Source organism: Pleurodeles waltl, chromosome 7 (assembly GCF_031143425.1).
Source record: "Pleurodeles waltl isolate 20211129_DDA chromosome 7, aPleWal1.hap1.20221129, whole genome shotgun sequence".
Taxonomy (NCBI): Eukaryota; Metazoa; Chordata; class Amphibia; order Caudata; family Salamandridae; genus Pleurodeles; species Pleurodeles waltl.
In genome coordinates, this window is record NC_090446.1 from 1,533,862,730 (window position 1) to 1,533,889,832 (window position 27,103).

General features: G+C 47.8%; 1 protein-coding gene across 1 annotated transcript in view; it reads left to right on the forward strand.

Annotated features, from left to right (window-relative positions):
- The window catches only part of MEGF8 (multiple EGF like domains 8), a 338,669-nt gene that overhangs the window by 212,027 nt on the left and 99,539 nt on the right, over positions 1-27,103 (forward strand). Inside the window, exons 28-30 of the mRNA XM_069201403.1 lie at positions 7,494-7,612; positions 14,585-14,789; positions 15,619-15,790. Of these exons, the coding sequence (XP_069057504.1) occupies positions 7,494-7,612; positions 14,585-14,789; positions 15,619-15,790 (496 nt within the window). The remainder of the gene's footprint in view (positions 1-7,493; positions 7,613-14,584; positions 14,790-15,618; positions 15,791-27,103) is intronic.

Sequence of the window (27,103 nt, forward strand, 5' to 3'; positions counted from 1 at the left end):
TAGTCTCTGAGGGTGGGGTGGATTTAGCCACACTAGCTGCCTGGCCTCCTAACATGCAAAAATACAGGCAGCAGCTCTTTATTAATGGGACAAGTGTAGAGGGCCTGAGGGATACAGTTGCCAGTGTCACCATGGTGACAGAGAAACTGGTTTCCCCTGGCCAATACCTGACTGGAAAAACTTATACAGTCACCAATGCTGACAATCAAACTAAAGCACATCCCATGGCAATGGTAACTTTAGAATGGGGAGGGGTCAATGGCCTGAAACAGGTGGTGGTCTCCTCAAACATCCCAGTAGACTGTCTGCTTGGAAATGACCTGGAGTCCTCAGCATGGGCTGAGGTAGAACTAAAAACCCATGCAGCCATGCTGGGTATCCCTGAACTGGTGTGTGTAAAACCAAGAGCACAATGCAAGGCACAGGGTGAAAAAGTAGAGCTGGAGTCTGGAAAAATGGCCCAGCCTACCAAGAGAAAAGGAAAGTCAGTTGGGAAACCAACTGCAACACAGTCAGAAAAAGAGAACCTCTCTTCTCAGGAAGAAGTTCTGCCCTCTGAGGGAACTGAGCCTTTGGAGCTTGAACCTTATCAGGTTGAGCTCTTAGGCCCAGGGGGACCCTCAAGGGAAGAGCTGTGTAAGGGACAAGAAACCTGTCCCTCTCTTGAAGGCCTTAGGCAGCAAGCTGCTGAAGAGTCCAAGGGCAAGAAAAATGGAACACATAGGGTCTATTGGGAAGATGGACTCCTGTACACTGAGGCCAGAGACCCCAAACCTGGTGCCACTAGGAGAGTGGTAGTGCCTCAGTCGTTCAGAGAGTTTATTCTGACGTTAGCCCATGATATTCCCCTTGCTGGGCATTTGGGACAAACCAAGACGTGGGAGAGGTTAGTCAACCACTTCTACTGGCCCAATATGTCCCAGAAGGTTAAGGAGTTTTGCCTCTCCTGCCCCACCTGTCAATCCAGTGGTAAGACAGGTGGGCACCCAAAGGCCCCCCTCATTCCACTTCCAGTGGTGGGGGTCCCCTTTGAAAGAGTGGGTGTGGACATAGTTGGTCCACTGGAACCTCCCACAGCCTCAGGAAATATGTACATCCTAGTAGTAGTGGATCATGCTACTAGGTATCCTGAAGCTATTCCCCTTAGGTCGACTACTGCCCCGGCAGTAGCCAAGGCCCTCATTGGTATCTTTACCAGAGTGGGTTTCCCTAAGGAGGTGGTGTCTGACAGAGGTACCAACTTCATGTCAGCATACCTAAAACACATGTGGAATGAGTGTGGAGTGACTTACAAATTCACTACACCATACCATCCACAAACTAATGGCTTAGTTGAGAGATTCAACAAGACATTAAAAGGCATGATCATGGGGCTCCCAGAAAAACTCAAAAGGAGATGGGATGTCCTCTTGCCATGTCTGCTTTTTGCTTACAGAGAGGTGCCACAGAAGGGAGTAGGATTCTCACCCTTTGAACTTCTGTTTGGCCACCCTGTAAGGGGACCACTTGCTCTTGTTAAAGAAGGCTGGGAGAGACCTCTTCATGAGCCTAAACAAGACATAGTGGACTATGTACTTGGCCTTCGCTCTAGAATGGCAGAGTACATGGAAAAGGCAACCAAAAACCTTGAGGCCAGCCAACAGCTCCAGAAGTTTTGGTATGACCAAAAGGCTGCACTGGTTGAGTTCCAACCAGGGCAGAAAGTCTGGGTTCTGGAGCCTGTGGCTCCCAGGGCACTCCAGGACAAATGGAGTGGCCCTTACCCAGTGCTAGAAAGGAAGAGTCAGGTCACCTACCTGGTGGACCTGGGCACAAGCAGGAGCCCCAAGAGGGTGATCCATGTGAACCGCCTTAAGCTCTTCCATGACAGGGCTGATGTGAATCTGTTGATGGTAACATATGAGGATCAGGAGGCAGAGAGTGAACCTCTCCCTGATCTTCTGTCATCAGACCCAAAAGATGGCTCAGTAGATGGAGTGATCTACTCAGACACCCTCTCTGGCCAACAGCAAGCTGATTGTAGGAGAGTCCTACAACAGTTTCCTGAACTCTTCTCCTTAACCCCTGGTCAGACACACCTGTGTACCCATGATGTGGACACAGGAGACAGCATGCCTGTCAAAAACAAAATCTTTAGACAGTCTGACCATGTTAAGGAAAGCATCAAGGTGGAAGTCCACAAGATGCTGGAATTGGGAGTAATTGAGCGCTCTGACAGCCCCTGGGCTAGCCCAGTGGTCTTAGTCCCCAAACCTCACACCAAAGATGGAAAGAAAGAGATGAGGTTTTGTGTGGACTACAGAGGGCTCAACTCTGTCACCAAGACAGACGCCCATCCAATTCCTAGAGCTGATGAGCTCATAGACAAATTAGGTGCTGCCAAATTCTTAAGTACCTTTGACTTGACAGCAGGGTACTGGCAAATAAAAATGGCACCTGGAGCAAAAGAGAAAACAGCATTCTCCACACCTGATGGGCATTATCAGTTTACTGTTATGCCCTTTGGTTTAAAGAATGCCCCTGCCACCTTCCAAAGGTTGGTGAATCAAGTCCTTGCTGGTTTGGAGTCCTTTAGCACAGCTTATCTTGATGATATTGCTGTCTTTAGCTCCACCTGGCAGGATCACCTGGTCCACCTGAAGAAGGTTTTGAAGGCTCTGCAATCTGCAGGCCTCTCTATCAAGGCATCCAAATGCCAGATAGGGCAGGGAACTGTGGTTTACTTGGGCCACCTTGTAGGTGGAGGCCAAGTTCAGCCACTCTAACCCAAGATCCAGACTATTCTGGACTGGGTAGCTCCAAAAACCCAGACTCCAGTCAGGGCATTCCTTGGCTTGACTGGGTACTACAGGAGGTTTGTGAAGGGATATGGATCCATTGTGACAGCCCTCACTGAACTCACCTCCAAGAAAATGCCCAAGAAAGTGAACTGGACTGTAGAATGCCAACAGGCCTTTGACACCCTGAAACAAGCAATATGCTCAGCACCAGTTCTAAAAGCTCCAGATTATTCTAAGCAGTTCATTGTGCAGACAGATGCCTCTGAACATGGGATAGGGGCAGTTTTGTCCCAAACAAATGATGATGGCCTTGACCAGCCTGTTGCTTTCATTAGCAGGAGGTTACTCCCCAGGGAGCAGCGTTGGAGTGCCATTGAGAGGGAGGCCTTTGCTGTGGTTTGGTCCCTGAAGAAGCTGAGACCATACCTCTTTGGGACTCACTTCCTAGTTCAAACTGACCACAGACCTCTCAAATGGCTGATGCAAATGAAAGGTGAAAATCCTAAACTGTTGAGGTGGTCCATCTCCCTACAGGGAATGGACTTTATAGTGGAACACAGACCTGGGACTGCCCATGCCAATGCAGATGGCCTTTCCAGGTTCTTCCACTTAGAAAATGAAGACTCTCTTGGGAAAGGTTAGTCTCATCCTCTTTCGTTTGGGGGGGGGGGGTTGTGTAAGGAAATGCCTCCTTGGCATGGTTGCCCCCTGACTTTTTGCCTTTGCTGATGCTATGTTTACAATTGAAAGTGTGCTGAGGCCTGCTAACCAGGCCCCAGCACCAGTGTTCTTTCCCTAACCTGTACTTTTGTATCCACAATTGGCAGACCCTGGCATCCAGATAAGTCCCTTCTAACTGGTACTTCTAGTACCAAGGGCCCTGATGCCAAGGAAGGTCCCTAAGGGCTGCAGCATGTCTTATGCCACCCTGGAGACCTCTCACTCAGCACAGACACACTGCTTGCCAGTTTGTGGGTGCTAGTGAGAACAAAACGAGTAAGTCGACATGGCACTCCCCTCAGGGTGCCATGCCAGCCTCTCACTGCCTATGCAAGTATAGGTCAGTCACCCCTCTAGCAGGCCTTACAGCCCTAAAGCAGGGTGCCCTATACCATAGGTGAGGGTACCAGTGCATGAGCATGGTACCCCTTCAGTGTCTAAACAAAACCTTAGACATTGTAAGTGCAGGGTAGCCATAAGAGTATATGGTCTGAGGGTTTGTCAAACACGAACTCCACAGCACCATAATGGCTACACTGAAAACTGGGAAGTTTGGTATCAAACTTCTCAGCACAATAAATGCACACTGATGCCAGTGTACATTTTATTGCAAAATACACCCCAGAGGGCACCTTAGAGGTGCCCCCTGAAACTTAACCGACTGTCTGTGTAGGCTGACTAGTTCCAGCAGCCTGCCACACTAGAGACATGTTGCTGGCCCCATGGGGAGAGTGCCTTTGTCACTCTGAGGCCAGTAACAAAGCCTGCACTGGGTGGAGATGCTAACACCTCCCCCAGGCCGGAGCTGTAACACCTGGCGGTGAGCCTCAAAGGCTCACCCCTTTGTCACAGCCCAGCAGGGCACTCCAGCTTAGTGGAGTTGCCCGCCCCCTCCGGCCACGGCCCCCACTTTTGGCGGCAAGGCTGGAGGGAACAAAGAAAGCAACAAGGAGGAGTCACTGGCCAGTCAGGACAGCCCCTAAGGTGTCCTGAGCTGAGGTGACTCTAACTTTTAGAAATCCTCCATCTTGCAGATGGAGGATTCCCCTAATAGGGTTAGGATTGTGACCCCCTCCCCTTGGGAGGAGGCACAAAGAGGGTGTACCCACCCTCAGGGCTAGTAGCCATTGGCTACTAACCCCCCAGACCTAAACACACCTTAAATTTAGTATTTAAGGGCTACCCTGAACCCTAGAAAATTAGATTCCTGCAACAACAACAAGAAGGACTGCCTAGCTGAAAACCCCTGCAGAGGAAGACCAGAAGACAACAACTGCCTTGGCTCCAGAAACTCACCGGCCTGTCTCCTGCCTTCCAAAGAACTCTGCTCCAGCGACGCCTTCCAAAGGGACCAGCGACCTCTGCATCCTCTGAGGACTGCCCTGCTTCGATGACGACAAGAAACTCCCGAGGACAGCGGACCTGCTCCAAAAAGACTGCAACTTTATCCAAAGGAGCAGCTTTAAAGAACCCTGCAATCTCCCCGCAAGAAGCGTGAGACTTGCAACACTGCACCTGGCGACCCCGACTCGGCTGGTGGAGAACCAACACCTCAGGGAGGACCCCCGGACTACTCTACGACTGTGAGTACCAAAACCTGTCCCCCCTGAGCCCCCACAGCGCCGCCTGCAGAGGGAATCCCGAGGCTTCCCCTGACCGCGACTCTCTGAAACCTAAGTCCCGACGCCTGGAAAAGACCCTGCACCCGCAGCCCCTAGGACCTGAAGGACCGGACTTTCACTGCAGAAGTGACCCCCAGGAGTCCCTCTCCCTTGCCCAAGTGGACGTTTCCCCGAGGAAGCCCCCCCTTGCCTGCCTGCAGCGCTGAAGAGATCCCTTGATCTCTCATTGACTTCCATTGCGAACCCGACGCTTGTTCTAACACTGCACCCGGCCGCCCCCGCGCCGCTGAGGGTGAAATTTCTGTGTGGGCTTGTGTCCCCCCCGGTGCCCTACAAAACCCCCCTGGTCTGCCCTCCGAAGACGCGGGTACTTACCTGCTGGCAGACTGGAACCGGGGCACCCCCTTCTCTCCATTGAAGCCTATGCGTTTTGGGCACCACTTTGAACTCTGCACCTGACCGGCCCTGAGCTGCTGGTGTGGTAACTTTGGGGTTGCTCTGAACCCCCAACGGTGGGCTACCTTGGACCAAGAACTGAACCCTGTAAGTGTCTTACTTACCTGGTAAAACTAACAAAAACTTACCTCCCCCAGGAACTGTGAAAATTGCACTGTGTCCACTTTTAAAATAGCTATTTGTGAATAACTTGAAAAGTATACATGCAATTTAAATGATTCAAAGTTCCTAATGTACTTACCTGCAATACCTTTCAAACAAGATATTACATGTTAAATTTGAACCTGTGGTTCTTAAAATAAACTAAGAAAATATATTTTTCTATAACAAAACCTATTGGCTGGATTTGTCTCTGAGTGTGTGTACCTCATTTATTGTCTATGTGTATGTACAACAAATGCTTAACACTACTCCTTGGATAAGCCTACTGCTCGACCACACTACCACAAAAATAGAGCATTAGTATTATCTCTTTTTACCACTATTTTACCTCTAAGGGGAACCCTTGGACTCTGTGCATGCTATTCCTTACTTTGAAATAGCACATACAGAGCCAACTTCCTACAGTACTTACCTGCAATACCTTTCAAATGAGATATTCCATGTAGAATTTGAACCTGTGGTTCTTAAAATAAACTAAGAACATATATTTTTCTATAACAAAACCTATTGGCTGGATTTGTCTCTGAGTGTGTGTTCCTCATTTATTGCCTGTGTGTATGTACAACAAATGCTTAACACTACTCCTTTGATAAGCCTACTGCTCGACCACACTACCACAAAATAGAGCATTAGTATTATCTCTTTTTGCCACTATCTTACCTCTAAGGGGAACCCTTGGACTCTGTGCATACTATTCATTACTTTGAAATAGTGCATACAGAGCCAACTTCCTACACAAACCATATAAATAACATCTGGGGATGCCTTTGTTCAAATGATTTGGCACCGTGGTTCCCAACCTCTTGACTTCTGTGGACCGCCATTTTATCAATACTGGAGCCCGGGGACCCCCAATGAGTCATTACTGATAGCTGGGACCTAATATTATTACATTTTTTAAGCAGTTGCGGACCCCCTGTGGAGGCTTCGAGGACCCCCAGTGGTCCCCTGCCCACAGGTTGGGAACCACTGCTTTGGCACATTAAAGGCAGGTCTGTTGGTCTTGCTGATGCTTGCTTTACTGATCTGAGATGTAACTGCATATAAAGGCGCATATAGAAATACAGAAACCATGATTTAACCAGCATTTATTAGTGCAGGAAATGCTTGCTGTATTGTAGGCAGGTGACATACTCTACATTAGTGTTGGGATTTTTCTGACAGGAGATCAAATAGTTCACTCCTTTTATATTCTAGATAAATTTGCCCAGCCCGTATATTTAGGAGATCCATCAAAAAATGTTTGTTCGTAGGAAGCATAGGTCTAACAAAGAGACCTGTGCAGTGTGTGGAGAGGGAAGTGTGTCCTATTCAAGGACAGTGTACTGAAGGAACAGAAAAGATCGGATTTTGAAGGTAAAGGGCCTGGAAGAGAGAGGAGTAGAGTGAGTTGTTTGGGAGTGATGGAGAGACTGAGTAAGAGAAGAAAGTTCAGAATGGAGAGCAGTGAGGGATCGGAAGTGTGTAACTGAGGTCAGAGCTTTGAGGTAAAATGTACAGAATTGCAAGGGCTGAAGATCAGAGAAAGCAAGAGTTAGGTTTTTGGAGGTGAGAGTAGGAGAATTTGGTCAGAGGAGGGACAATACCTGTCCTTCGGGGAGAGAGCAGGGCAAGGCATTCAAGTGGTTCAGGGAGAAGAGGTGATGAAGCACATACGGGGGGCAGGAAGTTAGTGGGATTAAGTTAGCTGCATTAAATATCTCTGCATCTCTCGGTCTGCTGCTGCTGCTTCACATCTGTTCTTCATTTTCAGGACACCGCCAGCCGCTTTCTGCACCGCCTGGGGCACACCATGGTGGAGGGGCCAGATTCCACCCTCTGGATGTTCGGAGGAATGTCTTTGCGGGAGGGTGTCCTTGGGAGCGTGTACAGGTGAGCAGTCAGTGGCTTCCGGTAGTATGGCTGGCCATGGGTTTGGTAGGCTGTTTACCCCAATACTTTTACCAGTATTGGTTGTATGATTGCATGCACTCTGGGGGCTCCTTAGAGGACCCCCAGCATTGCTCCTACCAGCCTTCTGGGGTTTTCCGGGCAGCCCACGCTGATGCCACCCCTCAGACAGGCTTCTGCCCAGCTGCTTCTTGACTAGCTCAAGCCCAGGAAGGCAGAACAAATGATTTCCTTTGGGAGGGAGGGGGTGGGTAAAAGTCCCTCTCCTTTTGGGAATAGGTATTATATGTCTTGGGAGGGGTATCCTCCCCAAGCCACTGGTATGCTTTGAAGGGCACATTTGGTGCCCTCCTTGCATAAACCAGTCTGCACCAGTTCAGTCCTCCAGTCCCTGCTCTGGTGCAAAAGTGGACAATGGAAAGGGGAGTAAACACTCCCTTGTCCATCACCACCCCAGGGGTGGTGCCCAGAACTCCTCCAGATGACTCCTAGATTCTGTCATCTTGACTCAAAGGTGGACAGAGGCCTCTGGGAGCATCGAAGTGGCCAGGTCAGACGTGACATCACAGCCCCCTCCTGATAGGTGGTCACCTTGCTGGGTGACCAGTCCCCCTTCCAGGGTCTCCCTCTTGGGTGGGTTCTCAGATCCGATGTGCACAATTACAGCAGGAATCCTCTGCAATGTTTACTTCAACTTCTGGCCACTGGAACCGCAACTGGACTCCACAGGAACCTACAATCTGCAGCTACAGTGACAAGACTGCTCTGCAACATTGTTTCTCCGGCTCCTTCCAGCAACTGCAACATTTCCTCAGCTGTGCATCCTCTGGGGGCGGCAAGTCTTCAGTCTGCACAAGAAGGAATCTCCTTTGGAGAAAAGGAGTCCATTCCCTGCATCCACAGGCACCAACTGCAATGATGACGGGCTGCGTGGATCTCCTGTCATCCTGAGTTGCGTGGCTCTTGCTTCACAGGTGGTGGTCTGGAGTGGTCCCCTTGGTTCTCTCTGCCAGCTGTCCAACTTTGGTGAAGGTAAGCCCTTGCCATCCCACAGGCAGTACCCCCGTGCACCACATCTCTTGCAGCTACCAAGGCTTGGTGGCATCTCCTCCAAGGGATCTTCAGGCTCTCTGTAGCTCTAGCCCCCAGCACTCTTCCCTGCCACACACAGCCCTCTGCATGCTTCTCCTGCGATGTGGGACCTCTCCTCAGGTGTGCTGCATGGGCCTCTCTGCGACTGCTGGGCTCCTTGCCTGTGGGTCTTCTGTGGGGGCTGCCTCTTCTTCTTTGGACTTTCTGCACAGCTGAGGGTCGCCTGGAACTCCCCCTGTGTGTTGAGTCCCGCTGGATCTTGCTGGTCCCCAGCAGCTCCACTTTTCCACCAACTGCAACATTTGCTTTTGCCAAGGCTTGTTGGTCGTTTTTCCACACCACCGACTGACTGCAGTTCTTATTCCGGCATGGGACGTTGACTGCATCACCCAGGAACTCTTCATCTGCTCCAGTGCTGCATTGCTGACCATCTTCGTCTCACTGTCGACCAACTCCTGCATCCACAGATGGTGGGTAGTGACTCCTACCACCACAAGACACTCCAACATGAACTGGACTTGGTCCCCTTCTTTTCCAGGTCTTCCTCTTCCAGGATCCACCTTTGGTTGCTTGCAGTCTTGTCTGGGTAATGCAATATCCGTCTCTGAAATCCTTCTGGTGAGTTTGGGGAGAACCAGTTACTTACCTCTGTTCTCCTGGTCGCTGGAGGGCACTCTGGTACTTACCTTTTGTGTTTCCTGGTTCCTCCAGTTCTCCTCTACAGATTCCACTTCCTTGGGTGGGGACCCGACTTTATCACTCCACTTTCTTAGTATATAGTTTGGTTCCCCCCCAGGCCTTCAATATTGCCTATTGCTTTTTAATGCTTTCTGTTGCTTTAATGCCAATTTCTGATTGCTACTGTACATACAATAGTGTGTTTACTTACCTTTTATTGGAGTATTGCCTATCTAGTGTTTTAATATTTGTGTCTCTAAAATAAAGTACCTTTATTTTTGTAACACTGTGTGGTCCTTTCATGTGTGTAAGTGCTGTGTGACTACAGTGAAATTGCATAAGCTTTGCATCTCTCCTAGATAAGTCTTGGCTGCTTATCCATAGGTACCTCTAGAGAGCCCTGGCTTCCTAGACACTGCCTACACCTCACTAATATGGGATACCTGGACCTGGTATAAGGTGATAATACCATAGGAAAGCAGGAGTAAATCACAGTAACTTTCCCAGAACACACACAAATGAGAAGATTATTATGCAAAACCCAGAAGAGACTGCCAGACACCAACAGTGGATTCCTGGACAAAAAGACCTGTGGAAGAAGGGGACCAAGACCTTGAAGCACAGAAGAGTCCAGGAAGAGCAGGAGCCCCTGCTAACCTTGATGAAGGTGCAAAAGGAGAACCACTGGTTAAGAAGAAAAGTCAGCACTGCACCCAAGAAGATGAAGTTGGATTCCTGGAGGGTGTAAGTGATGTCCCACGCCAGATGGAGGATTGCAGTCAGGGTTTCGTTGCCGGAGTCTGCCAACAAGCCCTGGCACACACAAAGCTCGCGGTTAGCAAAAAACGGCGCTGCCCAGGACCTGGTGGACTCTACCCATGAGGGGGATCCAGAGAGGGTCCTCAGTTTAACCAGGCACACCTACAATAGAAAAACGTAAGCTTATAAATTCTGATTGGGATAGTAATTGAATCACAGTCTTCACTTAATTGAATAGTGTCTCTAGAATAACGAGTCTGTGTAGAGTTAGATGGAAGCATCATGAGTCCTAATCATGTAAAGGTACACAGTCCACCTGTAACGTTTGCAGGAATGTAGGTAAAAGTGAGGTTCCCAAACGAGAATCGTCCGCCAACTGGCAACTTAAACATGTTTAATGTGACTGGCAGCAGTCACCAGGTGATAACAAGCCATGTTGTTTGTTCCATTTGAGTTTCAATCACACAGGTTGATAGGACATCCATGGTACTCTGCCTTATTCCCATGTAGGACTTTGCACAATTAGCGCCAAATGAATCTATAGGTATTGCCCTTCAAAAGCAGCAAGGGTATTGCGCAACATGATTGATCGTTCAGGTTGGGGGTGCTGTCCCTCCTGGCCCCACACGCCCGAAGGGAGACCACACAGCACACTCATGGTCAGAGGCAAGTCGTAGTCCGATCTGTAAAAGAAACAAGTATGAGATTTCTTGCAAATAACATATGTCAGCTGAAATGTGCTCCCATTTTCCGTGGTCTATAATTTCTGCAGGCTCTGGAGGGCCATTTTGGGGATTCCACCCACACTTTAGCACCAGGTTTCTCAGTTGAACCAAAACCTCCTTCTCCAAATACTGTTAGAAGGACTGGGGCAGTCCCCTTCCTCACCAATCCTCCATACACTGGAAGTATGACCAGTTGGACAATTCTATAAGCATGTAGGTCAAGACCTGCAGTTTCTGGTTTGGATCTGTATGGAGCTGAAGCTCCAATTTGTATTTCCCAGTACACAATGGTGTTGGTGGCCACATGTGGTTGTATCAGGGGACTTTCAGCATTTTATAATGGTCTGTTATTCAGAACCTGGAGGGCTTCATTTAAATGCTCTCTCTCCAGTTTTTCAGAATTCCATCTGATACTTTTTTAGTCCAGAACCCCAGGGACACTCATGTTCTTCTCTGCTTTTGCCACCTGCTCCAATCTAAATATTGTCCCTGGATAGTTACATGCAACACAGGGTCTCCTTCCTGCACTGTCCACAAGTCTAATTGTTTGCTTCTTTTGCCAAATCAAAAGCACACTGCCGCTCTTCACCCCATTCAAAGTTATGTTTTTTTACTGGTCACTTTGTACCAAAGGGTGAAGATTTTACTCAGATGAGGTTCATGCCGTCTCCAAAAATCAAACAATCCCATGAATCACTGTGTCTCTTGCTTAGTGCGGGGAGTAGCAAACTCCAAAATCTTTTGTTTTGCCTGTAGCAACATCTCTCTATGTCCTAGATTCCACTGAATTCCTAGAAACTTCACATTTTGAGATGGTCCCTGTGTCTTGTCTGAATTAATGATCCACATTTTATTCTGCAAACGCTCCGTGAATAGATCTTTAACATGCTTAGCTTCTTGCTGGGTGTAGTCTTTCAAAGAATGAATTTTAACTCCTGCCAAAATCTGTGGGCTACTCTGTATTTCTTCATCTAAATATTGGCTGAGCATGAACTACGTTCTGCTCATGTAGCTCACACTGGCCCCTACCTTTTTTTAACGTCTTCCTTACTGGAATGTGAAAAATCAGCTTTCCCTGTGATGGCTCAGTAGATATCAGCCTTATCCTGTAATAACTTATTCTGACAAGACAGCATAGTTACAGCACTTATTGTGTCATCAAGTTGTTTCTGAAATTGGTGTTTCTCATCTTTTAATTGTTTACACTTCTCTTGCATTTTTCTGTAAGCAGACAAAAGTATCCAACCCCTCCTGTCAAGAACAAAAGTGTCATCGTTCCGTTTAAAAAGCACCATTTTAAAACATGTTTGAACAGTTAATAATTCTGTTTTATCCAAGCACCCATCTCAAAATTTAGAAAGTCCTGATAAACAAGAAAACACATTTGCCAAGGCATCATAAGGCATTTTAATCTCACATGCATTTTTAGAAACAGTTTGCAATGCTTCCTTTGACACTCTCCCAAACATATTTTCGCTTTTAAATCGTACAGTTTCAACCTCCAGCCTCCCTTTAGACTGTTCGACCTACGCCAAAATGTTTTGCTTCACTAATGACCGAGATGAAACACTCATGCACTGACAAAAATCTCTGGAATGTGCTTCGTAGTCTAAAGAAGACATTTATTAATTTACTCTGCAAGGTTCGTAGAGGAGATTAGCATGCTAAAAGCACATGCTTAAAAATGGTGACAGCAATGAAATGAAAACAAATGATTCTCCACTGCAATATACACAGCAAAGCAAATATATGTATTTATATTACAAAGCAAAGCAAACAATGAATTATAAATGCATCACCAGGAGGCATGGGTAATCTGCGTCATCTCCGTCCATATCAGCATCAGACTGCCAGATCCCAGAATCAATAGTGGAGAGAGAGAGATAAATTATCTTCACGGGAAGGATGACCCACTTCAGCGTCCTGAGCATGACCAAGATCTGAGTCACCCCCCAGTCCATCTGGTCTCTGCCTTTTATAGACTTTGAATTAACAAGAGAGGAGAATTCCAGAACTCCATAAGTTTATTATTAAAAACAATGCTGGTTACTTTAGGTCAGTTTTGAAAAGAACACGTTGGGAATTGGCCAAAATCCCAAGGTGCCCTGTATCAAAACAAAACCGTTCCCTGCCGTCCTAGTACATTCTTATCAGCCTAAGCCCTTGGTGAGAAAGAACATACAAACATGCAGAATAAAAACATGAGCAAGAAGCACATTGTATCATGGAAAAATACTTGCAGATTTTAACGTAGCAGTGGCTAATGCTAAAATATTTCAATAGGCAAAATGAAGTTGGTGGTCAACAATGTGACGGTTTGCTGCTAGGCTAAGTGCAACATGGAGTCAGTGGTCAAAACACAAATTTCATTACACCCTGTCAATTCAGGATGCTTGTCCTTTACATCTGTCAGACTGTGGTGTTGTTGGTACACGCATTCATGAAACACTACTGCCTTGACAGCCAAGTCCAATGGATGGGCATTTCACCTGCATGGTCCTACGGGACTTTTGGTATGAACCATTCACAGTTACTTTCTTGGGTAACACTCTTTCTGGTGGATAGTCTGTCTACCCACAGATTCCTCACCATCCTCCTTCCACCTGTTTGTGGAATGGTCTCTTTTTTTTATCTAAAAAGGTCCCAGGTTAGAAATCTGCACACTGCTTCTTGATTATTGTTGAGCTTTGCATTTCAGGGTGTGGACAGAGTCGAGAAAGAAACTGACATGGATACGCAGGGGTGGCGCTTATATGCAGCTCCATTGTCACTTCGGGGCATAACGAGGTCAGCGCAAAGCCTAATGACGCCACCGTATGGCACTCTGAAGCAATGCTGCTCAAATCTCCCAGCTCCGGTCTGGCTCCTGGGGATATTTTAAAGCTGAGGTGTCTTCAGTTAGAGTATCAACCAGAAAGATAGTTACTGAAACTAATTAAATTGTTCTTCGGGTTATCACTGTTGATCTAGAAAAACAGAAGAATGAAAAGCAACCTTTTGTTTCAGTTTTTTGAAGTGCAACTTTAATTATGCTCTGTGACCTGCCTTTCCTCTTGGCTGCCGGCTCGAGCAGCTGACATTGTGACATCAGATCTCAACTTTAATAAGCTATTACAGTTTGTTGGCTATGTCAGTTCTTTATCACAGACAACTAGGGATGTCAAAAGTCCAGTATAATAAGGAAATTGGAGACTGCAGGTTCCCATGTTTTTAAGATCCCATCTTCATGTGCCAAATGTTGATTTAGTTGCTTCATTTAGAAAATATTTACTTCACTAAGACTATGGTGAGTCTATATGTGAATGTACAGATAGGGGGGGTCCTGGTTGAACCTCGTTTTTTGGAGTGCTCCAATACCGGCAGCCAAGTCTTAAATGTCAGCAATGCTGCACAGTAACTTCAGACTGCCCCAGTCTTTTAGAAGATGACTTTTCTGGAGGATGGTTCCTAATGTAGATGTGGGTGAGGTTTACTAGTGACAGTGAGTCGATCAGAAGATTGGTTGAGGACAAAATGCGTTCTTTTGGTGCGGCACTCAGCAGGAGTCCAACCAGTAGGAATGGAAGGGAATTAAATTGTTGAAGGCATACTTTTAAAGTTACTCCAGGCTCCATCATGAGGAATCTCAAGATGCACTGAATGTTTAATTCAGTCACTGTGTTGAGTGCACCCTGGTCATGCTGTTACTCCCACTTGTCAGGTATTCAATTCCTGAGCGCCGCTGGACACAGATGCTAGCTGGCACAGAAGATGGTGGACCTGGTCCTAGCCCTCGTTATTTCCATGCTGCCGCCTACATCTCTTCGCGCAATGCCATGTATGTGCTGGGAGGACTGACGAACGCCAGCGTCACCAACGACTTCTGGGTGCTAAACCTGACCACCCTCCAGTGGAAGCAGGAGACGGTGAGTTGGCGTCATTGCAACTTCCAGTGTCTCATTTCTTCTGCACTGTGCTTGAGCTGCTAGTGGCACAGACCTGGCCCTATGTTCTGTTGTCTGGCCCGCTGTGTATCATGTACAGATGCACATAGGTGTGCTTGCTGCATTTTTTTGTCTTGTGCGTTGCTCTGATTCAGCTGTAAGTCTGAGGCTTAAGTCTGTGTGTGAATGAATGGGCACTGGTCTGGTGCTGTCCGATGGTAAGTTGTCGCAATCTGTACCCATTTGTCTGTTGCATGGTGCTTTACTGAGTGACCGGAAGGAAGGTTTACGAGGGGGCTTATCGTGGCGATCTAGATTGAAGTTGCTTTGGAAAGTGGAGTTATTAAACTTGTTACAAAGTGACATTGTGACTGAATTTACTCAGCCGAAATTTATGAAGCAGATGTATGTGAAGATTGCAACGTTCCTTACTAGTACAAATCATCGTTACCCTGAGGAAGTTCACTTTTGGTGAATGAAACGCGTTGGCTGCTTTTCATTGTAAGAAGAAAATAAAGGCTATGTTGGAAGAGACCTGCTTGGATGATTCTACTTTTTTGAAGTTGTTGTTGGTGCTCCTCCAATTGTATTATATTGTCTGTTTCATCAGCTACGTTGTCTTCTAAAGCATGTCATTTGCTTCAGATGCGTTTAGAACTCGTGTGTGTGTGTGTGTGGCTCTCTGTTGTCTGGGCCTAGTGCATCTTGTGTTTCTGCTCACTCTCCCACATTAGAGCACCTCACCTCACTCCGCTACTGACAAAGCATCTAAAGATCTATGCAGTTGTTTACAAGTTCTCTCTTCCTGAAGGTCCCACTGCTTCCTGCGGTTGCTGGACACACGCTGACCCAGCGCAGAGGGGCCTCGCTGCTCCTAATTGGTGGATATTCTCCAGAGAATGGCCTCAATAACCAGCTGCTGGAGTATAACGTCGAGACTGAGAGCTGGAAAGCCGGCCACCAGACAGGCACACCACCAACAGGTAAGTCATTCTGTGGCGCAACCTTCAACGGGATTTGTGTGGAATGGTCTCTTGACCCACTTGCTCAAGTATTTCTGGAGCAGTCCGCGTTTTCTGCAGTACGTGTTTCATGAACATCTTTGCAGTCAGCCAAAAAACGGGTCAAAATGAATTTGTTTACTTAAGAAATGGATCTCACATATTATCTGGTACTTATGTCATTTGCAAGTGTATTCCCTCCTCGTTAAACTCGTTAGCCATCCCATTTCTTCCAGCTGCACTCGTCTAGTGTCTGCGCTGTTGTGTAAAACCTGTCTCGCTGCCGATAGGCTATACTAGCGCTTCCCTTTATTTTCCTCCCTGCAAGGTTCAGCACACAAAGCAGTCTTATGTTTTCTTTGCCAATTAGTGGTCCTTTGCACAATACAACCCATTGGAAACAAACATATCGGAGGGAGTTATTCCTTGTTTAGTTGTTTTGAATTTGATAACTGTATCCTCTCACTGTGCGTTGTTCAGTCTTCGTGTACATCGGTCCGCTCAGTAGCCACTCTGCGGTCCTGATTACGACTTGATAGAACCAGCCAGGGAAACAGTGTCACATTAGGTGGGTTGACTCATATCTTAGTCACTTGTATCCTCACACGTGGACGTATAAAAATGTGGATGAAGGCTTCGATAGCCCATTAGCGCAGTGGTTCCCAACTTATTCAGAGGGTCTGCCGCTGCTTAGAAAATTAATATTACCAGATTACTAAACTGTATATAAATCAAATGGCTAAATGTACAATTGAACATTTTAAAATGTACTGTAAATGTCAAGAAACTTAAAATTGGATTGATTTGTGGGAGCAGCGCAGGTGCATCCAGCAGGATATGGTATAAGACGATGTGTGGCTTCAGTTAAATTTAGAAAAGTTTCACCCCTCCTATCAAACTTAAACATTTCATTTTTTAACTTTATATATCTGTTTGCAAATTAAAGTGTTATAATTTGTGTATTTGTTTGATGAATGCTTGTTTCAGTAAAAAATAAAATTGTATTGTTTTGTGATTTAAATCATCAACAATGTTTTGGCCGGGGTCCCTGCCTTCCGTTAACAGCTCGGTGGTGGTGGTGGTGGTGGTGAGGGGCGTCTTCGGATTCCAATAATGATTCGGTGGGGGGTCCTTGGGTTCCAGTGACTATAAAGTGGAGGTCCACTGAAGTCAAAGGGTTGAGAATCACTGCATTAGTGGCTTTAGGGGTCTTCCAGCTCCCAAAGGCTTGGTGGTGAGAGCAAGGTCAGCGTATTAATGTTTTACTTTCAAAATACCTATTTTCATCGCCTCTTAAAGACTGCAACTTGGGCTACTCCACAGGCTTTTGATTGGCATTACATGCTGGACACAAGCAATTAACCTGTATGTCCGATTTTGTTTAAGAAGTTGTTTGGTTATATTGTGTGTCGGACATTCCCGTGGCCGCCTCCTTTTCTGGTCGGATTCACTCTAACCATCAACTAAGACTGCAAGATCAGATACTTCTCACCATAGTGTTGGATATGAGCCGGCACATCAATGTCTAGGGGCAGCGACATAACATTACATAGCAATACTATTACACGCGTGTACATCACTTTACGTACATTGACAGTGGCACATCTTTACCTCTACCTGCACCGTTATCTTACTCCTAACCCAGATCTTAATGTTAAGCGTAACACCAAGTAAAGGAGTGCAATTTTAATTGAAATTTACTTGAATAAATTCAGTTAGATAAACACAAATTTGGAAAGTTTGCCTTTTTTCAGTGATTAACCCTTAGCCTATCTTCTTGCTATAAATTATCCTAATGTTGCAAATTGTGTTAAAGTTGTAATTTTGGGCTCAGGGAGACAATTACTTGCTAGACATACTATCAACAGAAATACATCTTTAATGGGATGTGCAATATTGTGGTGTGTAGTTGTATTGATTTGCCAAAATTGTGGTGTTGAAATAAATGGGGTAATCTGCTCTTGACTGTTTGTTTTTAAAAGTCCACAGCCCTACTACCACTACATGGCCAGCCACTGAATGTATAGATTTTATCCCAGATGCCTTTTAAACATCATGTCCACACACCCTGAACACAGCTCTATCTGCTCTTGGTGCCTTTGGAACCCAATTTAGCACAATGTGACTGACTTTTCTCAAATGAAACACAGGCCCAATTAATCCCATTTCCTAAATGCAGTCATATATTGTGTTCTACATGGAACTCTCTGCAGTGCCACCCCCAGCCTTTCTGCCTTCACCTCTCCTGTTTTCTGGACCTGTTTTTGTTGGCCTTTATGACTCTAACCAGTGCTAAAGTGCTTGTGTTTTCTATAGGAAAATAACCTTTTTGACATAGTCACCCCACCTTTTTGCCAATGGTACTGATGTTTTTCGACTCGAGGTGCACTGCGTTCCTGCTAACCAGTTCCCCAGTGCCAATGCTCTTTGCCTAAAACAAGGTAAACTAATTGTGTACAACTGGCACACACTTTAGCACCCCTGTAAGTTCCTAGCAAATGGTACACCTGGTACTTAAGGCATAGGTACTAAAGATGGTCCCTAAAGGCTGCAGCATGCACTATGCCACCCTAAGGGACCCCACTACAAATTGTATACAGACTGCCACTGCCAACTGCATGTCATGGTGCAAATCATGTACGACATGGTGCACTCACTGTGTGCGATGCCGGGGTCACTGCACATAATATATGTAAGTCACCCCTACAGTAGGCCTTAGTGCCCTAAAGCATGTTAGGATTCTGATTACCTGACTTGGTGTGTCTGGGTGCGGAGGTGCTCCTAGCGGTGGTAGCTTTGGACGCTACATGTTGAAGTCAATGGGAGCTGTAAGGGCTGCACTTGGGGACTGGGTGACCAGTCCAGGCAAACTCAAAGGAGGGCTTGGTTCTCAAGGGTATCTGGGGCCAGATGGTAGAGTCGATTTGCTCAGACTCAGGCTGTGGGGCTCGGGTGCAGTGGTATTTGGTCCAGCAGGTCACTGGCGTTACAGGCTTTCACTTTTTGATCGACCTGGTGAGTGGGGTAAAACACGACAGCAGGGCACTCTCGATGCTGGCCTTGGTCATGCTGACGTCCCTCGTCAGTAGTTCATCTTGGCGGTGTTGATGATCGGCCTGGGCACTAAACAAGTCTTGGTGCTTGCAAATGGCTGGGGTACTCCAAGTATTGGTGTAGGGAGGCTGTGGGCAGACTCACCATCTCGAAGGCAGGCTAGGTCAACAGGGCTGCACTCCTGGACACTCTTACTGGTGGGATGCGCCCTCGGTGGACCCGATGTTCAGCAAAATGGAGAACTGAACAGTCGAGGTTGGTGCTTGTGGGTGAAGGGAAGTGGCTCCTCCACTACAAGGGAGATGCTAACTGGGGTGCAAAGTGCTGCCAGTCCTCCAAGACTCTGGGCTGGATCACAGCTGCAGGACGAGTCAGGTCTTTACAATTGTTGGGACAGGAGCAGGCAGTCCGGGTTTTGTGCCAGGTCCTCAGCTAGTCCACAGTTTTTGTGTTTTCGGCTCTTCCTCCTCCCTTGTCTCTTTGTAGTCAAGTGAATCTAAGTTCCTGGTTTCAGGGGGCCACCTAAATACTCGGGTTAAGGGGGTTTATGGGTGTGTAGGGTAGTAGCCAATGGACTATTTACCCCTGTGGCGACCGCACCCCTTATATGACCACTTCCCATGGCGAGTGAGCACAAGCCTATCCCAGAATTTCCAATTCCACCTACAACAAGAAGGTGGAACCCTTCCTTCATAGAGCACATGAGGCAGCCCACCTTCGGCGTGTGACTAGCCTGGTACTGCAACATGCCTACTGCATAAGTAATTTGCCACCTGTTCTGGTGCAAATGGGCCTCAAGGCAGGGGGTGGCATCTCCCAGGTCTGGGGGAGCTGGAGTTGTATATCAAAGGCAGCAGGGACTTTGAAGTCCCTGTCCTTGGTATGCAGAATCACTAGCCATCCTGCTGGAGGGGGTAATAACATCTTCCTCCGGAGCAGACATTGTTTCTGGCCTCTGAGAGCGTGGGCTGTCACCTCCAGGGGGTCAGAAACATGTCTGTGGTGGCAGGCTGGTCAATACCAGTCAGCCAGCGCACCAGAGGACTAGTAGGTTTTAGAGTGCACCTCTAAAGTGCCCTCTATGTGCATGTCATAATAAATCCAGTACTGGCATCAGAGTGGATTTTTAAGACAAGGTGTTTGATATCAAACACCATAGGTTTCAGTGAAGCAATTTTGTGGCTAGGTAAAACGTGTTGACCAGTGTTCAGTACATACCTTAAGATGGCTTCTTTGTTCCTTGCAATGTCTAAGTATTTGAACTACACATAACAGGGGCATATGTGCTTATGCAGAAATTACCTCACATCAGATATAATGTACCCTGCCTTAGGGGGACTTACATATATTAGATGCAATGACTGGGGCATGGAACACAATCTGTGTGCCATGTCGGGTTTTCGCTCATGGCTTGCACCATGACATGCAGGCTGTGTGCAATTTGTAAGGGGGGGGCCCTTGAGGTGGCAGAATAGATGCTTGCGCCCTTCTGGACCTTGTCTAGTATCCAGGCCATAGGTACCAGGGGTACCATTTGCTAGGGGCTTACAGAGGTACTAGAGTGTGTGCCGAGTGTGTACAATTTAGACCTTTCACTTTGTTTAGGGAGGTGCACTACTGGGGACCTGTTTAGCAGGGACCCAGGGCACCTCAGTCGAAAAACCTCAGTACCAGTGAGCAAAGACTGAGTATGACCATGTCCATAAGGGGCGCTTTCCTACACTTGACTGCAACCCAGACCAACATGGCATTCTATTAGGCTTCCTCAAAATAGTAACCCCTCAGTGTATTGTCAGAAACAAATAATTTGGTCACAGAAAGAACATTTGGCAATCACAAATGAAACTAAATGTTCGGTGGCATGTGTAGCTGCAGATACACATGCTGTGCACAGTCCGCAGTCTGGTGTTGGGTCGGAGTGTTACAAGTTGTTTTTCTTCGAAGAAGTCTTTTCGAGTCACGAGACCGAGGGACTCCTCCTCCTTTGTTTCCATTGCGCATGGGCGTCGACTCCATCTTAGATTGTTTTTTTTCCGCCATCGGGTTCAGACGTGTTCCTTTTCGCTCCGGGTTTCGGGACGGAAAGATAGTCATAACTTCGGAAAACTACGTCGGTATTGTTTCGTTCGGTATCGGGTTAGATAGAATCGACACCGAATCGTGAAGAGCTCCGGTAGCCCTTCGGGGTAACTTCGACCCCCCCGTCGGGGCCTGGTCGGCCCGACCGCGTGTAACATCGACACCGATGGAACGGACCCCGTTCCGATTCTGTCCTAAATACCACAGTAAATATCCATATACAGACCAACATTTGGTCTGTAACTTGTGCCTGTCGCCCGAGCACAAGGAAGAAACGTGTGAGGCCTGTCGTGCGTTTCGGTCCCGAAAGACGCTCCGTGACGAAGAGCCAGAAGATTGTAAATGGCGTCCACGCCGACAGGACAACGAGGGTTCGAGGAACAAGGAGAAGAAGAGGAAGCCTTCTCCATCCATGAATCGGACTCGGAGGAGTTCGACGTCGAAGAAACCGTGAGTAAGACGTCGAAACAAACACCACACGGGAAAACAGACAAGGCCCAGGGGACGCCACTGCCAACAGGCCATGGCTCAACCCATAAAATAGGTGACCGTCCATCGGCACCGAAAAAGGGCGAACTGGTGCCGAGATCGTCCGACTCTGGTCGAGACACAGGCACGCAGCAATCTCGGGACCGAGAAAGTGCTGCCGAAAAGGGTCGACGCCGAGACAGCGGAACCGAAGCTGCTCGACGCAGAGACAGCGGCACCGAGGATGATCGACGCCGAGAAAGCTCGACTACAAAAAAGAGAAAATTCTCCTCGGAGCCGAAAACAAGCAAAGACACAGTTTCGGTGCCAAAACGCCCTGCAACCGAACCGACTGCCAGCTCGTATTCAGAGGAACAATCACTGTCCTCTCAAATGCGCAAACACAGATTTGAAGAAGAGTTACAAATCACTGACGTAGACCACACCCAGAAGCGGATCTTCATACAGAGTGAGACAGGGAAGATCAGCACTCTTCCCCCAATCAGGAGGAAAAGGAGACTCGAGTTCCAAACTCAAGAACAAACACCACCAGCAAAAGTGGTGAAGAAAGTAACTCCACCACCCTCTCCTCCACCTGTAACTCATACATCACCGGCACAGACTCCGTCACATTCACCAGCTCATACCACCATGAGCCAAGATGACCAGGACGCTTGGGACCTATATGACGCCCCAGTATCAGACAATAGTCCTGAGTCGTACCCTACCAAGCCCTCACCACCTGAGGACAGCACAGCGTATGCACAGGTGGTAGGTAGGGCAGCAGAGTTCCATAACGTGTCGTTACACTCAGAACCTGTCGAGGATGACTTCCTTTTCAACACCCTCTCCTCCACCCATAGCACCTATCAAAGCCTGCCTATGCTCCCGGGAATGCTAAGGCACGCAAAACAGATCTTTAAAGATCCTGTCAAAAGCAGAGCGATAACTCCACGGGTGGAGAAAAAATATAAAGCACCGCCCACGGACCCTGCTTTTATCACATCACAACTGCCACCAGATTCAGTTGTAGTAGGGGCAGCTCGCAAGAGAGCCAACTCGCACACATCAGGCGAGGCACCACCTCCGGACAAAGAGAGCCGCAAGTTCGACGCAGCTGGAAAAAGGGTTGCTGTACAAGCTGCAAACCAGTGGCGCATCGCGAACTCTCAGGCGCTCCTAGCGCGATATGACAGAGCCCATTTGGGATGAGATGCAGCATCTCATCGAGCATCTACCCAAAGAATTACAGAAACGGGCAAAACAAGTAGTTGAGGAGGGACAAAATATCTCTAATAACCAAATACGCTCCTCTATGGATGCAGCGGATACAGCTGCAAGAACAATAAATACCGCGGTAACCATAAGACGGCACGCATGGTTGCGCACATCCGGGTTTAAACCCGAGATACAACAGGCAGTGCTCAATATGCCGTTCAACGAACAACAATTGTTTGGACCCGATGTGGACACGGCAATTGAGAAATTGAAAAAGGACACTGACACAGCCAAGGCCATGGGCGCACTCTATTCCCCGCAGGGCAGAGGCCCTTTTGGCACATTTCGCAGAACACCCTTCAGAGGGGGGTTTCGGGGTCAAGCCACACAAGCCAGCACCTCACAATCAACACCGCCTACCTACCAGGGACAGTACCAAAGGGGAGGCTTTCGGGGCCAGTACAGAGGGGGACAATTCCCTAGAAACCGGGTGTAGGAAGTTGGCTCTGTATGTGCTATTTCAAAGTAAGGAATAGCATGCACAGAGTCCAAGGGTTCCCCTTAGAGGTAAAATAGTGGTAAAAATAGATAATACTAATGCTCTATTTTGTGGTAGTGTGGTCGAGCAGTAGGCTTATCCAAGGAGTAGTGTTAAGCATTTGTTGTACATACACATAGACAATAAATGAGGTACACACACTCAGAGACAAATCCAGCCAATAGGTTTTTGTATAGAAAAATATATTTTCTTAGTTTATTTTAAGAACCACAGGTTCAAATGCTACATGTAATATCTCATTCGAAAGGTATTGCAGGTAAGTACTTTAGGAACTTTAAATCATCCAAATTGCATGTATACTTTTCAAGTTATTGACAAATAGCTGTTTTAAAAGTGAACACTTAGTGCAATTTTCACAGTTCCTAGGGGAGGTAAGTTTTGGTTAGTTTTACCAGGTAAGTAAGACACTTACAGGGTTCAGTTCTTGGTCCAAGGTAGCCCACCGTTGGGGGTTCAGAGCAACCCCAAAGTCACCACACCAGCAGCTCAGGGCCGGTCAGGTGCAGAGTTCAAAGTGGTGCCCAAAACACATAGGCTAGAATGGAGAGAAGGGGGTGCCCCGGTTCCGGTCTGCTTGCAGGTAAGTACCCGCGTATTCGGAGGGCAGACCAGGGGGGTTTTGTAGGGCACCGGGGGGGGACACAAGTCCACACAGAAATTTCACCCTCAGCAGCGCGGGGGCGGCCGGGTGCAGTGTAGAAACAGGCGTCGGGTTCGCAATGTTAGTCTATGAGAGATCTCGGGATCTCTTCAGCGCTGCAGGCAGGCAAGGGGGGGGTTCCTCGGGGAAACCTCCACTTGGGCAAGGGAGAGGGACTCCTGGGGGTCACTTCTCCAGTGAAAGTCCGGTCCTTCAGGTCCTGGGGGCTGCGGGTGCAGGGTCTCTCCCAGGCGTCGGGACTTTGGATTCAAAGAGTCGCGGTCAGGGGAAGCCTCGGGATTCCCTCTGCAGGCGGCGCTGTGGGGGCTCAGGGGGGACAGGTTTTGGTACTCACAGTATCAGAGTAGTCCTGGGGTCCCTCCTGAGGTGTCGGATCTCCACCAGCCGAGTCGGGGTCGCCGGGTGCAGTGTTGCAAGTCTCACGCTTCTTGCGGGGAGCTTGCAGGGTTCTTTCACGGCTGCTGGAAACAAAGTTGCAGCCTTTCTTGGAGCAGGTCCGCTGTCCTCGGGAGTTTCTTGTCTTTTCGAAGCAGGGGCAGTCCTCAGAGGATGTTGAGGTCGCTGGTCCCTTTGGAAGGCGTCGCTGGAGCAGGATCTTTGGAAGGCAGGAGACAGGCCGGTGAGTTTCTGGAGCCAAGGCAGTTGTCGTCTTCTGGTCTTCCTCTGCAGGGGTTTTCAGCTAGGCAGTCCTTCTTCTTGTAGTTGCAGGAATCTGATTTTCTAGGGTTCAGGGTAGCCCTTAAATACTAAATTTAAGGGCGTGTTTAGGTCTGGGGGGTTAGTAGCCAATGGCTACTAGCCCTGAGGGTGGGTACACCCTCTTTGTGCCTCCTCCCAAGGGGAGGGGGTCACAATCCTAACCCTATTGGGGGAATCCTCCATCTGCAAGATGGAGGATTTCTAAAAGTTAGTCACTTCAGCTCAGGACACCTTAGGGGCTGTCCTGACTGGCCAGTGACTCCTCCTTGTTGCTTTCTTTGTTCCCTCCAGCCTTGCCGCCAAAAGTGGGGGCCGTGGCCGGAGGGGGCGGGCAACTCCACTAAGCTGGAGTGCCCTGCTGGGCTGTGACAAAGGGGTGAGCCTTTGAGGCTCACCGCCAGGTGTCACAGCTCCTGCCTGGGGGAGGTGTTAGCATCTCCACCCAGTTCAGGCTTTGTTACTGGCCTCAGAGTGACAAAGGCACTCTCCCCATGGGGCCAGCAACATGTCTCTGGTGTGGCAGGCTGCTGGAACTAGTCAGCCTACACAGACAGTCGGTTAAGTTTCAGGGGGCACCTCTAAGGTGCCCTCTGTGGTGTATTTTACAATAAAATGTACACTGGCATCAGTGTGCATTTATTGTGCTGAGAAGTTTGATACCAAACTTCCCAGTTTTCAGTGTAGCCATTATGGTGCTGTGGAGTTCGTGTTTGACAGACTCCCAGACCATATACTCTTATGGCTACCCTGCACTTACAATGTCTAAGGTTTTGTTTAGACACTGTAGGGGTACCATGCTCATGCACTGGTACCCTCACCTATGGTATAGTGCACCCTGCCTTAGGGCTGTAAGGCCTGCTAGAGGGGTGTCTTACCTATACTGCATAGGCAGTGAGAGGCTGGCATGGCACCCTGAGGGGAGTGCCATGTCGACTTACTCGTTTTGTCCTCACTAGCACACACAAGCTGGCAAGCAGTGTGTCTGTGCTGAGTGAGAGGTCTCCAGGGTGGCATAAGACATGCTGCAGCCCTTAGAGACCTTCCTTGGCATCAGGGCCCTTGGTACTAGAAGTACCAGTTACAAGGGACTTATCTGGATGCCAGGGTCTGCCAATTGTGGATACAAAAGTACAGGTTAGGGAAAGAACACTGGTGCTGGGGCCTGGTTAGCAGGCCTCAGCACACTTTCAATTGTAAACATAGCATCAGCAAAGGCAAAAAGTCAGGGGGCAACCATGCCAAGGAGGCATTTCCTTACACAACCCCCCCCCAAACGAAAGAGGATGAGACTAACCTTTCCCAAGAGAGTCTTCATTTTCTAAGTGGAAGAACCTGGAAAGGCCATCTGCATTGGCATGGGCAGTCCCAGGTCTGTGTTCCCCTATAAAGTCCATTCCCTGTAGGGAGATGGACCACCTCAACAGTTTAGGATTTTCACCTTTCATTTGCATCAGCCATTTGAGAGGTCTGTGGTCAGTTTGAACTAGGAAGTGAGTCCCAAAGAGGTATGGTCTCAGCTTCTTCAGGGACCAAACCACAGCAAAGGCCTCCCTCTCAATGGCACTCCAACGCTGCTCCCTGGGGAGTAACCTCCTGCTAATGAAAGCAACAGGCTGGTCAAGGCCATCATCATTTGTTTGGGACAAAACTGCCCCTATCCCATGTTCAGAGGCATCAGTCTGCACAATGAACTGCTTAGAATAATCTGGAGCTTTTAGAACTGGTGCTGAGCACATTGCTTGTTTCAGGGTGTCAAAGGCCTGTTGGCATTCCACAGTCCAGTTCACTTTCTTGGGCATTTTCTTGGAGGTGAGTTCAGTGAGGGCTGTCACAATGGATCCATATCCCTTCACAAACCTCCTGTAATACCCAGTCAAGCCAAGGAATGCCCTGACTTGAGTCTGGGTTTTTGGAGCTACCCAGTCCAGAATAGTCTGGATCTTGGGTTGGAGTGGCTGAACTTGGCCTCCACCTACAAGGTGGCCCAAGTAAACCACAGTTCCCTGCCCTATCTGGCATTTGGATGCCTTGATAGAGAGGCCTGCAGATTGCAGAGCCTTCAAAACCTTCTTCAGGTGGACCAGGTGATCCTGCCAGGTGGAGCTAAAGACAGCAATATCATCAAGATAAGCTGTGCTAAAGGACTCTGTAGGAAGTTGGCTCTGTATGTGCTATTTCAAAGTAAGGAATAGCATGCACAGAGTCCAAGGGTTCCCCTTAGAGGTAAAATAGTGGTAAAAATAGATAATACTAATGCTCTATTTTGTGGTAGTGTGGTCGAGCAGTAGGCTTATCCAAGGAGTAGTGTTAAGCATTTGTTGTACATACACATAGACAATAAATGAGGTACACACACTCAGAGACAAATCCAGCCAATAGGTTTTTATATAGAAAAATATATTTTCTTAGTTTATTTTAAGAACCACAGGTTCAAATTCTACATGTAATATCTAATTCGAAAGGTATTGCAGGTAAGTACTTTAGGAACTTCAAATCATCAAAATTGCATGTATACTTTTCAAGTTATTCACAAATAGCTGTTTTAAAAGTGGACACT